This window comes from Corythoichthys intestinalis, chromosome 2 (genome assembly GCF_030265065.1).
Source record: "Corythoichthys intestinalis isolate RoL2023-P3 chromosome 2, ASM3026506v1, whole genome shotgun sequence".
Lineage (NCBI taxonomy): Eukaryota > Metazoa > Chordata > Actinopteri > Syngnathiformes > Syngnathidae > Corythoichthys > Corythoichthys intestinalis.
In genome coordinates, this window is record NC_080396.1 from 4,181,091 (window position 1) to 4,195,165 (window position 14,075).

Genomic DNA, 14,075 nt, shown 5'->3' on the forward strand with positions numbered 1-14,075 from the left:
TACTGTCTTGTTAAAGTCACCTCCAGATAGGGTTTTGCTGTTTAAAAATCTTTTTTTTTTTTTTTTTTTAAAAGTCTTCCTGTTCAAAATTTTTCTTCCCCCAGAAAATTGATATTTTAAGCTTTCCAATGATGTATCGCATGCGTATAGGACGATTTTGAGTTTGGCCAAATTTGTGGTTTTAGAGCAGAACTTTAAGTCACCTGAGTGGCGGAAAACACTCAGTTGACTTGAAGTTCCAATCGCAGACATCAAGGAGTGGTCGAGATTTTCTTTTTCATATATTTACCCTTTTAAACATTTTTTTCCCCCCAATTTTTATGTGTTTGGATCGATTATTTATCCTCTAACATATCGGAGAAAATGCGACAGTAACAAAAAAATTCAATTAAGTAGAGATGTCCTATCATGTCATTTTCAAAGTATTGGAATCGGCAAAAAAAAATATGCCTTTTTTTAATATATATAGTTTTTTAATTGAATCATTTTCTAATTGTATTTAACGTTACAGACATAATATGTTACACTCATCCAGAGTCTTTAGTTTAGGCTTAAGGTAGGGTTATCAAATTTATCCCGATAACGGCGGTAATTAATTTTTTTTTTAAATGTATCACGTTAAAATATTTAACGCAATTAATGCATGCGCTGCACGACCCACACACGCATTGTCACGTTCAATCTGGAATGACGCCGTTTTACCTATGTAAAGAGCTAAAAGGCAGCATAAAATGAGTAGAGTGAATTTTGGCAGCCTTTGGAGCCTTTTTTTAATTGGCTAAAGCCTTACAATCCCTCTCCCTACGATTCATGGGAAGCAATGTGGGGAAGCAAGGTAGCAAATGATCTTTTTCTTAACACCCTGTTATTTCCCAACGCAGAGAAGATATATCAATTGGTAGCACTACGCAAAGTCATGGCTGCATTTCCCATCATGCATTTGGGCATGGCTACAGTTTCATTTACTGAAAGCTCAACAAATACACTAGATGGCAATATTTAGTCACAATATACAAAGTCACATTTATCCTTTAAGAATTACAAGTCTTTCTATCCGTGGATCCCCCTCACTGAAAGAATGTTAATAATGTAAATGCCATCTTGAGGATTTATTGTCATAATAAACAAATACAGTACTTATGTACTGTATGTTGAATGTATACATTCGTCCCAGTTTTATTCATTTTTTTCTTAATGCATTGCCAAAATGTATATGATCGGGAAAAATTATCAGGAATGATTGGAATTGAATCAGGAGCAAAAAAAAAAGCAATCGGATTGGGAAATATCGGGATCGGCAGATACTCAAACCAAAACGATCGGGAGCAAAAAAAACATGATCAGAACAACCCTACAATTAAGCTATAGTTATGAGGTAGATATCCGTGACTTTTGTACGGACACCATTTTTTCATTGTGACGTAATTTGTTTAAATTTTTAAAATATGCGAGTGAATAATTTTTTAAAAGGTTTTTTTTTTTTCTAAACGAAATATGAGACATCAATTAATGATTCTAAGCTAAGAATGACAGACATTTTGAATAATAAATATAATTAATTACCTTTGTTTTAAGGCTGGGTTGAAACTAAGGCAGTTGCGCGATGTCTGTAAACAGGGGTTTCCAGGGTAAAACGGACAAATTAAAAATAGTCCGGGGGCTTAATGCACCATGAATCTGCTATGGCCGCATATAGACTTATTGTTCTATCAAACACGACAGTTCTTATGGCTTAAAATACAGCAGTTTATTTTAAAGAGGGGTGCAAGAGCAGAAACTGTTTTTTCAGCCGTCAATGTTTTCCGCCATATATAGTTGTTTTTTGGTGTGGCAGCAATACGCTTCTGCAATGAACCATTCCAGAATGTAAGTCACAAAAATGAATGGCGATACCTTATCATTTTTGTAGTACAGAAAGAATTCCCCTTGTGTAAATAAGCTAAATGATGTTAGCTGCTCCACCTGTGGCTCGCTTGTCACTGGAAACCAGACATAAATTCTTTCTTGATCATCTCTGGGGTTAGCGTCACGTCGCACCTGCACGCAGACAAATATACACAATGGTCAGTACACGGCCTGCGGCATGCAGCATTCCTTCTATGCAAAGATAAAAAGAGTTAAAAAAGGATTGGGAGGTAAAATAAGACACCTTTTGTCTGTACATCCTAAGAGATAAGGAGGAGGCTGGGTGAAAGCAGCGGGTGATGTGACAGGAAGGATCTCTTTGTTGTAGTCAGCAGAACTGGATAGCAAACACAAAAACACGCAGTGATTGATGGAGGAACGAGTCGGACCATACGTGACGGAGCAGAGATCGGCGAGATGAAAGGACTTCCGACAGCTGCGTTTGAACAGCAAAGATAGAAATACAGCCGGCTGAAAGCAGCTTTGAAGGATGGCGAGTTTGAATGAAAGTGTTTCGGCTTCTTCATATGCACTTCCACTAAGCAGTGGAATTTATTTCAATTCAGGGAACTATTTTTTACTGAGGAAAAACTGCGAAGGATATAAAGTGCTGGCCAGAAGTATTGGCACCCTGCAATTCTGTCAGATAATACTCAACTCCTCCCAGGAAAGGACTGCAATCACAAATGTTTTGGTATTAATATCTTCATTGATTTTGCTTGCAATGAAAAATCACAAAAGAACATGGAAAAAAAACTAAATCAATATCATTTAAAAAAAAAAAAAAACTCCAAAAATGGGCCAGACAAAAGTATTGAAACGCTCAGCCTAATACAGTGATACCTCAGCTCACAAACATAATTGGTTCCCAGAAAGTGTGTGTAAGGCGAAAAGTTCATTTATTTCCCATAAGAAATCATTAAAATGAGAATAATCCGTTCCCAGGTCCCCATAAAACATAAATTTCTACTAAATAAGCCTTAAAACTACACAAAAATATGCCTTATTTTCTTTAATGTCTTCTTAGGCTTAACACTAGCCTGTGGTGGGGTCTTTTTCGGTCCCATAATAGCAAAAGTACACTCAATTTGGTCCAAAATGTCTATCAAACACAAACCACGTCCGCACTCAACGAAAGGGAGGGGACGAACTGGGACGCCGTGAGCGTGCGGGCGCTGTTCGACCGCGTGGTTTAGTTCGTCCGCCGAAAACTAGTTCGTCAGCAGAGACTATATGCTCGCGAATTTAATGTTCTTGAGGCGAAAAGTTCGTGAGCTTAAGCGTTCGTGAGCTGAGGTATCACTTGTACTTGGTAGCAATAACTGCCTTCAACTGCTTCCGGTATCCATCAACGAGATTCTTACAATGCTCTGCTGGAATTTTAGACCATTCTTCTTTGGCCAACTGCTCCAGGTCTCTTGAGATTTGAAGGGTGCCATTTTCAGATCTCTCCACTGGTGCTCTATGGGATTCAGGTCTGGCCACTTTAGAGGTCTCCAGTGCATCCTTCAAGCCATTTTCTAGTGCTTTTTGAAGTGTGTTTTGGGTCACTGTCCTGCTGGAAGACCCATGACCTCTGCGGGAGACCCATCTTTCTCACACTGGGGCCTACATTATGCTGCATAATTTGTTGGTAGTCTTCAGACTTCATAATGCCATGCGCACGGTCAAGCAGTCCAGCGCCAGAGGCAGCAAAGCAACCCCAAACCATCAGGGAACCTCCGCCATGTTTGACTGTGGGGACTGTGTTCTTTTCTTTGAAGGCCTTGTTTTTTTCCTGTGAACTCTATGTTGATGCCTTCACCCAAAAAGCTCTACTTTTGTCTCATCTGACCAGAGAACATTCTTCCAAAATGTTTTTGGCTTTCTCAGGTAAGTTTTGGCAAACTCCAGCCTGGCTTTTGTATGTCTCGGTCAGAAGTGGGGTCTTCCTGGGTATCATACCATAGAGTCCCCTTTCATTCAGAGGCCGACGGATAGTACGGGTTGACACTGTTGTACCCTCGGACTGCAGGACAGCTTAACTTGTTTGGATGTTAGTCGAGGTTCTTTAACCACCATCCGCACAATCTTTATTGAAATCTCCGTCAATTTTTCTTTTCCGTCCACATCTAGGGAGGATAGGTACAGTGCCGTGGGCTTTACACTTATTAATTTTACTGCACACGGTAGACACAGGAACATTCAGGTCTTTGGAGATGGACTTGAGATTGCCCATGCTTCCTCACAATTTGGCTTCTCAAGTCCTCAGACAGTTCTTTGGTCCTCTTTCATTTCTCCATGCTCAATATTTATTGCACTTATTAATTTTACTGCACACAGTAGACAAAGGAACATTCAGGTCTTTGGAGATGGACTTGTAGCCTTGAGATTGCCCATGCTTCCTCACAATTTTGCTTCTCAAGTCCTCAGACAGTTCTTTGGTCTTCCTCTTTTGTGTTTTTTTAGTGCAAGCAAAATTAAATGAAGAAATTACTGCCAAAGCATTTGCAATTGCAATCAGTTTCTGGAAGAAATTGAGCATTATCCGACAGAATTGCAAGGGTGCCAATACTTTGGCCAGCACTGTAGCAAAGGTCCGCTAGCTTAAATGCTGTAAAAGTCTAACGTTTTCATACAAAGCCCTTAACAAATCATTCAAACATGTACTCCCACCAAAAAATACATACTTTTAAACTAAATAACGAATGAATAAACTAGGGCTGTCAAACCATTAAAAAATTTAATCGAGTTAATTACAGCTTAAAAATTAATTAATCGTAATTAATCGCAATTCAAACCATCTATAAAATATGCCATATTTTTCTGTAAATTATTGTTGGAATGGAAAGATAAGACAAGATGGATATATACATTCAACATACGGTTCATAAGGACTGAATTTATTTATTATAACAATAAATCAACAAGATAGCATTAACATTGTTAACATTCTGTTAAAGCGATCCATGGAAAGAAAGACTTGTAGTTCTTAAAAGGTAAATGTTAGTACAAGTTATAGAAATTTGATATTAAAACCCCTCTTAATGTTTTCGTTTTAATAAAATTTGTAAAATTTTCAATCAAAAATTTAACTAGTAGCCCGCCATTGTTGATGTCAATAATTACTTACGCAGTGCTCATGGGTGCTGAAGCCTATAAAATCAGTCGCACCCACGCGCCAGCAGAGGGCGGCAAAACTCCATAAAACACAATTAAAAAGTGGGCATTTCACTGTACTGTCATTTATATCTGTCTGAGTGGGGCGTGTGCGTTAATTGCGTCAAATATTTTAACGTGATTAATTTAAAAAATTAATTACCGCCCGTTAACGTGGTAATTTTGACAGCCCTAGAATAACCATATTAGCTAGAACAAAAACACAGCTTATGTTGGTCTAAACAGGGAGCAGCTGGATTCAGCCATGTTAGACGAATTATGGCATATTCACTGTCGCCACTAGAGGGCAGTGTATCCACCCAAATCAATAAAACTAAATGCAACACTTTAAAAACAAACAATTACAATGTCACTCTAAACCAGTACTTCTCAAATAGTGGCGCAGAGCGATGCCAGGGGTGGCGCATATGATCTCGGGGAAGATGCTTTTTTTTTTTTTTTTTTTTTGCCGTACTGGAATAAAGTGTACTTGCACATCCACTCAGTGGGTGGCAGTGACGCTCTCATTTTCAGAGTGCGCGCAGTATTTTTGAACTCAGGAAGAGCTCTCAGCACACACAGAAAACAGATATGAAGTGCAGTGTGCCACCGCCGTTTTCGAAAGCCGTTTTCCGACCGGACTCATTCACGCAGCGACCCAGTGTCTTGTCCGGTTCTCACGTCGCCGCCCGAGAAGTGCCATTTTCGGCTTGGGATCGTCACGACGACCGCCCTCACCTGCGGTTCTACCTCGGCCGCCGAGAATGCGCTTTTTTCGTGCCGTTTGCCTTTTAGCTTTGACTTTTAATACAGTGGGTGATGAGGAAAGACCACTGTTTACTGTGTCTAAAAATAATTATAGCGGACAGCCAGAAGCCAAATCAATTAAGAGGCCTCTTAAAGACATTAGACCCCAATCTCATTTATAAGCCGCTTGATTGTTTTTCAGTGAAAACGTGCCCAATATTGTCAACAATCGTCCTGCTTTGTCAGTGTTATATCAGTAAACCAGTGAGCATTGTTAGCATGCTCATTGCAAAATAACTCCACACCATTGCAAAGGAGGTAAATATTGTGAGCAGCAAAAATAAAAACTGTCCTTCTGTCCAAGGACACTCTTTTTTCTTTTATTCAGTTTTGTTTTTTCGGTCAAATTTTTGGGCATATTGTCCTCATGAGTGAATGTTTCTAATCAATTTTAATTTGTTATTATTTACTGATTTTATTACATTTTATTTTTCTGTATCAAATGATCAAAAATGTACCTTGAGTGTATTTTTAGTTTGGATGTGACTTTTTTTGAAATTCAGGCAAATTGATGCGCGTCAAGTCTTCTCTGTTACAAACAAAACAATGTTAACAAAGTTATACTTTATTATAAGTTGATCTATGTTACTTTTTGTCTTTATTAGAAAAAAGGACACAATGTTAGGCAGATGCATATTTATAATAGTAATTTTATAGACAAATGATACTATTTACAGTGGCGGCAGAGAGTTTGGGGGGCACGAAATATTTCCGTCTTTCTTGGGGGTAACAGAAAATAGTTGAGAAGCACTGCTCTAAACGAATCCTCCAAGTAGCAAAATTTGATTCAAAGCTTTTTTTCTAATCGAATTACTCGAGTTAACTGTTGCAAAACTACGAGAGATAAACTCATTTCGACTGGACGTCCATTATCATCAGTGGCGTTAAAAATCTCAACCCACCCGTGCAGGATGTTGCTGCTCAAAGCAGCCTGTCTGGACACACATGTTGCAGTGACCAAGTCAAAATTGTCCCATGTCTTCAACCCTGTGATAGCTCCCTAATGCAAAGAAAAGAAGCTTAGCAGATCAGTTGACAAGCTCTAAGACATAAAAAGCGTATGCAATTGAATTACCTTTGGATCCAGAGTCTGCATTTGTAAGTTTTGTGACTCCATCCCACTTAAGTGGCTCTCAGCGGTTGAATAACTTCACGTACATTGCAAAGATTACATCATAATATCAAGGAAGACTGATCCTGCATAGGCACTGAGGAGGAAAGACTTACCGAGGCAACGGGCAAAGGTGAAAGTCCACATCGCTTTCCAGATATTTAGGAGTTGGCTTGTACGCCTGAAGGCCAGGACAAGGGTTCTACGGCGCATAAGAACAGTATGAAAAAATACTGTGTAATAAAAGGCTGACCAATATATAGGCCAGACGATTTATCGGGCCGAAATGTAGACTTTTTTCAAGATCGGCCGATATCAGCTGATATATAGTCGAAATACACTGCTGGCCAAAGTATTGGCACCCTTGCAATTCTGTCATGTAATGCTCAATTTCTCCCAGACAAATGCTTTGGTAGTAATATCTTCATTTATTTTGCTTGCAAAAACACAAAAATAGAATGGAAGAAAAATTCAATCATTATCATTTTACACAAAACTCCAAAAATGGGCCGGACAAAAGTATTGGCACCCTTTGAAAAATCATGCGCTTCTCTAACTGGTGTAATTAACAGCACCGGTTACTTACCTGTGGCACATAACAGGTACTGGCAATAACGAAATCACACTTGCAGCCAGTTGAAATGGATTAAAGTTGACTCAACCTCTGTCCTGTGTCCTTGTGTGTACCACATTGGTTTTCTTTCTTTTCTCCATGCTCAAAGAACTGTCTGAGGACTTGAGAAGCTAAATTGTGAGGAAGCATGGGCAATCTCAAGGCTACAAGTCCATCTCCAAAGTCCTGAATGTTTCTGTGTCTACCGTGCGCAGTGTCATCAATAAGTGTGAAGCCCACGGAACTGTGACTAACCTCCCTAGATGTGAACGGAAAAGAAAATTGACGAGAGAGTTCAACGAAAGATTGTGCCGATTGTGGATAAAGAACCTCGACTAACATCCAGACAAGTTCAAGGTGCAGTCCAAGGGTACAACCGTGTCAACCCGTACTATCCGTCAGCGTCTGAATGAAAAGGGACTCTATGTTAGGATATTCAATTCAATTCAATTTCATTTGTATAGCCCTATATATATTGTCTCAAAGGGCTTTGCAGAGGCAATATGGTACACAGTCAGAAACAGTAGATGAATTAAATAAACTCCAAGTCCTGGGCATCCCTCATCCTTAGACACTCCATGTCGGCAAGGAAAAACTCCAAAAACCCTTTGGAAAAAATGAGAGTAGAATACCCAGGAAGACCCTACTTCTGACCCAAAAACATTAAAATGCCAGGCTGGAGTTTGCCAAAACTTACCTGAGAAAGCCAAAAACATTTTGGAAGAATGTTCTCTGGTCAGATGATACAAAAGTAGAGCTTTTTGGGTATAGGCATCAACATAGAGTTCAGAGAAAAGAAAAAAAAAAGGCTTTCAAAGAAAAGAACACAGTCCCCACAATCAAACGTGACGGAGGTTCCCTGATGTTTTGGGGTTGCTTTGTTGCCTCTGGCACTGGACTGCATGACCGCGAGCATGGCATTATGAAAAGAATACCAACAAATTTTGCAGCATAATGTGGGAAAGCTGGGTCTTCCGCAGAGGTCATGGGTCTTCCAGCAGGACAATGACCCTAAACACACTAGAAAATGGCTTGAGAGAAAGCACTGGAGACTTCTAAAATGGCCAGCAATGAGTCCAGACCTGAATCCCATAGAGCACTTGTGGAGAGATCTGAAAATGGCACCCTTCAAATCTCAAGAGACCTGGAGCAGTTGGCCAAAGAAGAATGGTCTAAAATTCCAGCAGAGCATTGTAAGAAACTCAGCGATGGATACCGGAAGCTGTTGTTCGCAGTTATTTTGTCTAAAGGTTGTGCTAGCAAGTATTAGGCTGAGGGTGCCAATACTTTTGTCCGGCCCATTTTTGGAGTTTTGTGTAAAATGATAATGATTTAATTTTTTTTCATTGCAAGCAAAATAAATGAAGATATTACTACAAAGGCATTTGTATTTGCAATCATTTTCTGGGAGAAATTGAGCATTATCTGACGTTATCAGCTGATATATAGCAGATATAAGGATGACTTATGTTCACCATTTGGGTGATGATCTTAGTTGATTGTGATTTAGCACCATCTATGGGTCAGCGTTACAAAAGGAAGTGGTAATGTATAGACCCCACTCACATGACGTCACAACCACGCCTCCGCGCCATATTGTCCGTCAACTCGTCGTGTTTACGCATTACGTAAATTCCTCCTATTATGGCGTGTTTTTCTGTTCGTTAACATTAATAATCAAAATGGTGAAGGCGTGTGTGGCGGTTGGTTGCAGTAACAGAGAAGATAGACTGAGAGACTTGAAGTTCTACCGTATTCCGAGAGACCCGGAGAGGAGAGCGAGATGGACGGCTGCAATTGACGAGAAGACTGGGCACCAAACGATCACCACAGATTATGTAGTAGTCATTTTATATATGGTGAGATGCATTTAATATATATTGAGAGGGTTTGGGGCTGACAACCACGAATTAAGACCATTGCGAGGCTAATCGCCGTTTCAAATTCAAACAGTTTCAAATTCAAGATGCTTATTTCTTCCACCATCATTACATTTTGAATAATATTTAGCTGGTACCAAGTGAAAGAAGCTGGCCTCGTCTCCGGATCATCAGTTAAACATGTGTGTCCAAACCTTTTGCAAATGGGGCCAGATTTGGTGTGGTAAAAATGCGGGGGGCTACCTTGGCAGATTTACATAGAACAATATATTTTAACAAATTTTAGCAAGCCCCCCTGTGTGTCACATTTGCTTTATTTATTTATTTATTTTTTAATTCATAATTTCAACAATCTCGTCTTTGTGGCGTTGTCTTTCGACACTCGGGCTCGTGCGAAATACTGCTGCTGTGAAATTAAACTAGCTTCAAGTTGCTTTAATTTCTCGCTGCGTAGCTTCCCTGTAATGTTGTACATGTTAGCGTGTCTTGTTTGGTAATATTGCGTCACATCGAACTCTTTGAAAACAGCCACTGTCTCTTTGCAAATGAGGCAGACACAGTTGTTGCATATTTTATTAAAGAAATAGTCCAATATTCACCTATCCTTAAGCGTCGACCATCGCAGTCAACTTTTTTTTTTATTGATTGTCACCATTTTAGAAAATTAGAAGTAAAGGGTCACACGGGGGTAATGTTGCTTAGAGTGCTGCTGTTAAAGTTTTTCAAACTTTTGTGATAATACGCTGAGTTTCTGTGGACAAGATAGTTGAAAATATCAGGGTAGCAGATGTCAGGCCGAGACGGCGAAGACAGCGGGTCGAAAAATATCGATTTAGACATCAAATATGGATCTGGCGAATGGATCGACCGAAGCTTTTCCACATAACGCCTTTTATGCAACACATCCAATGAGTTTACAGTGTCTGAAAGCGCCGGGTCTTCCATGAATTGCACTATAAATTGCACGACAAATGGAAACCATTGAGAATACAGATAAATAATGACGGACAATATGGTGGCCGGATACAGCGACACGTCATTGTGTGACGTTGGTGAGTGGGGTCTATATGCTTGTATTTTGGAAAAGGTATCAAAAATTTATAGTACTGTATAAGAAACGTTGATTTATATGTCAGCCAGCCGATATATCAGACCAATATATGGTCTTTCTTAAAAGTTAGCCAATATCAGCTAATAGACGTCACTGTTTGGGTGATAATTTTCATGAAGGTCAACCGATATATTGATCAGCCAATTTACTGGGCCGATATATGGACTTTATTCCAAGATCGAACAAACTGTTATGTTCACTGTTTGGATGATCTTTTTTTGATAGTGATTATGCACTACCTAGTGGCCACTGTTAAAAAAGGAGGTAGCTGAAGAAAAAAATACTTCAAGTATGCACATTTCTAAAAAGTAATGGAAAAAGTACTATATATTGAAGGTTGACTGATATATTGACCTAGTCTTTTTCTTCAAGATTATCAGATATTAGCCAACATAATAGAACAACTGTTATGTTCAATGTTTGGGTGATGATCCTTCTCTTTAAGGTTGACTGGTATGTTAGCCAGCCGACATATCGGCCCAAAATACATATTCTTTTCAAGATCGGCCGATATAGAGCCAATATAATAGGATAACTGGTTCATAGTGGTGGTGATTTTTGAAGTAGCAGAAGAAAAAAAATCCTTCTAATATGTACATTTTTGAAAAGGTATGAAAAAGTACTGTTTACTAAAGGTTGACCAATAGACCCTACTCACCAACGTCACAGAATGATGTGTCGCTGTATCCGGCCGCCATATTGTCCATCTCTGTTTAGCCCTATTCTCAATGGTTTCAATTAGTCGTTCAATTTAAAGAGCAATTCATGGAAGCCCCAGTGCTTTCAGGCGCTGTAAACTCTTTGGATGCGTTGCATAAAAGGCGTTATGTGGAAAAGCTTCAGTCTATCCATTCGCCAGATCCATATTTGATGCCTAAATCGATATTTTTCGACCCGCTGTCTTCGCCCTCTCTGCCTGACATCTGCTACCGTGATATCTACAACTATATTTTCCACAGAAACTCGGCCTATTCTCACGAAACTTTGAAAAACATTAAGAGCAGCACTTTAAGCAACATTACCCTGTGTGATTTCTAAAATGGCGACAATCAAAAAAAAAAAAAAAAAAAGTTGACTGCGATGGCCGACACTTCAAGGATAGGTGGATATTGGACTATTTCTTCAATAAAAAACGGAACAACTGTGTCTGCCTCATTTGCAAAGAGACAGTCGCTGTTTTCAAAGAGTTCGATGTGACGCGATAATAACAAGACACGCTGACATGTACGACAACATTAAAGGGAAGATGCGCAGCGAGAAATTATAGCAACCTGAAACTAGTTTAATTTCACAGCAGCAGTATTTCGCAAGAGCCCGAGTGTCGAAAGAGAACGCTACAAAGACGAGACTGTTGAAATTATGAATTAAAAATAATAATAAAGCAAATGTGACACACAGAAGGGCTTGCTAACATTTGTTTAAATATATTGTTCTATGTAAATCAGCCAAGGTAGCCCCCCGCATTTTTACCACACAAAATCTGGCCCCCTTTACAAAAGGTTTGGACACACCTGTTTAACTGATGATCCGTAGACGAGGCCAGCTTCTTTCACTTGGTACCAGCTAAATATTATTCAAAATGTAATGATGGTGGAAGAAATAAACATCTTGAATTTGAAACTGTATGTTGTCGGCGATTAGCCTCGCAATGATCTTAATTGTGCTTGTCAGCCCAAAACCCTCTAAATATATATTAAATGCATCTTACCAGATATAAAATGACTACTACATAATCCGTGGTAATCGTTTGGAGCCCAGTTTTCTCGTCGAATTGCAGCAGTCCATCTCGCTCTCCTCTCCGGGTCTCTCGGAATACGGTAGAACTTCAAGTCTCTCCGTCTATCTTCTCTGTTACTGCAACCAACCGCCACACACGCCTTCACCATTTTGATTATTAATGTTAACGAGCAAAAAAACACGCCATAATAGGAGGAATTTACATGGCGGTAATGCGTCAAAACAACGAGTAGACGGACAATATGGCGGGAGGCGTGGTTGTGACGTCATGTGAGTAGGGTCTATATGTGGGCTGGAAAATGTATCGGCCCGACATACTGTATAGTGTTTTTTCAAAATTGGCAAAAATCTGAGTGAGTTTGAGTAATAATCTTTCAATTGGAGGTCGAACGATATGTCGGCCAGCCGATTTATTGGGCCGATATATGGACTTTTTCAAAATCGGCCAATATCGACCGATATATATAGCCAATATAATAGGATAACTGTTAGGGTCATAGTTTTGGTGATCTTTGTTAATTGGGATTTGGCACCACTTAGTGACCACTGTTGCAAAAGGAAGTAGCAGAAGAAAAATTTTACCCAAATATACATTTATATTAGGACTGTCAAAATTATCGCATTAACGGGCGGTAATTCATTTTTTTAAGTAATCACGTTAAAATATTTAGACGCATTTAACGCACATGCACCGCTCAAACAGATTAAAATGACAGCACAGTGTCATGTCCACTTGTTACTTGTGTTTTTTGGAGTTTTGTCGCCCTCTGCTGGCGCTTGGGTGCAACGGATTTTATGGGCTTCAGCACCATGAGCATTGTGTTATTATTGACATCAACAACGGTGAGCTACTAGTTGATTTTTTGTCTGAAAATGTTACAAATGTTATTCAAACGAAAACATTAAGAGGGGTTTTAATATAAATTTCTATAACTTGTACTAACATTTATCTTTTAAGAACTACAAGTCTTTCTATCCATGGATCGTTTTAACAGAATGTTAATAATGTTAATGCCATCTTGTTGATTTATTGTTATAATAAACAAATACAGTACTTATGTACAGTATGTTGACTCTTTCCATTCCAACAATAATTTACATGAAAATATGGCATATTTCATAGATGGTTTGAATTGCGATTATGGTTATGATTAATTTTTAAGCGGTGATTAACTCGATTAAAAATTTTAATCGTTTGACAGCCCTAATTTATATAATAAGTGTCTGAATTGCCTTTCACAATGCACATGCTTTTAAAACAAAAATGGCTTTAGACTTCGTCAATCTGCTGATTTGATTTTTCATATATCGATATTGGCATCAGCCTTTGAAAATCTTATATCGGTCGACCTTGGCTGTATATTTATTATTTATGTACAAAGAGAAAAAAGGTCCATACGAAGATTCTGAGCGGGTGTGCGGGAATGGGTTTGAGAAGAGCGCTAGGGAGAGTAAAGTTGAGATCATTGGCATCTTGTTCGTCCTCCTCTCCCGGTGTAGGTGACTGGAAACCATCCTCCTAAAAATATGAACAGTCCATACACGGTAAATATCGCATATTCGGATGTCGGCTGATTATAATGTGTTGTGACTTCACCGCATCTCCCGTGAGAAGGGGTCGAGCTAACGTAGTGGGAATGAAGGCGTTAAAAGCATCCCAGGCTGAAACAGGCTGGTATCCCATCAGCTTGTAGTACTGCGGGACCTAAAGAAGAGAATATGTATCATAGTAAGACATTCATAAATAGATTTCAAGCGTTCACTGAAAGTAAA

General features: G+C 39.1%; 1 protein-coding gene across 1 annotated transcript in view; it reads right to left on the reverse strand.

The window, feature by feature from the left end:
• cfap221 (cilia and flagella associated protein 221) overlaps positions 1 to 14,075 on the reverse strand; it is a 77,731-nt gene that overhangs the window by 14,648 nt on the left and 49,008 nt on the right. Inside the window, exons 19-25 of the mRNA XM_057830389.1 lie at positions 13,900 to 14,007; positions 13,702 to 13,821; positions 7,078 to 7,163; positions 6,926 to 6,998; positions 6,753 to 6,850; positions 2,150 to 2,242; positions 1,963 to 2,037 (exon numbers count right to left, since the gene is read on the reverse strand). Of these exons, the coding sequence (XP_057686372.1) occupies positions 1,977 to 2,037; positions 2,150 to 2,242; positions 6,753 to 6,850; positions 6,926 to 6,998; positions 7,078 to 7,163; positions 13,702 to 13,821; positions 13,900 to 14,007 (639 nt within the window). The 3' untranslated portion in view covers positions 1,963 to 1,976. The remainder of the gene's footprint in view (positions 1 to 1,962; positions 2,038 to 2,149; positions 2,243 to 6,752; positions 6,851 to 6,925; positions 6,999 to 7,077; positions 7,164 to 13,701; positions 13,822 to 13,899; positions 14,008 to 14,075) is intronic.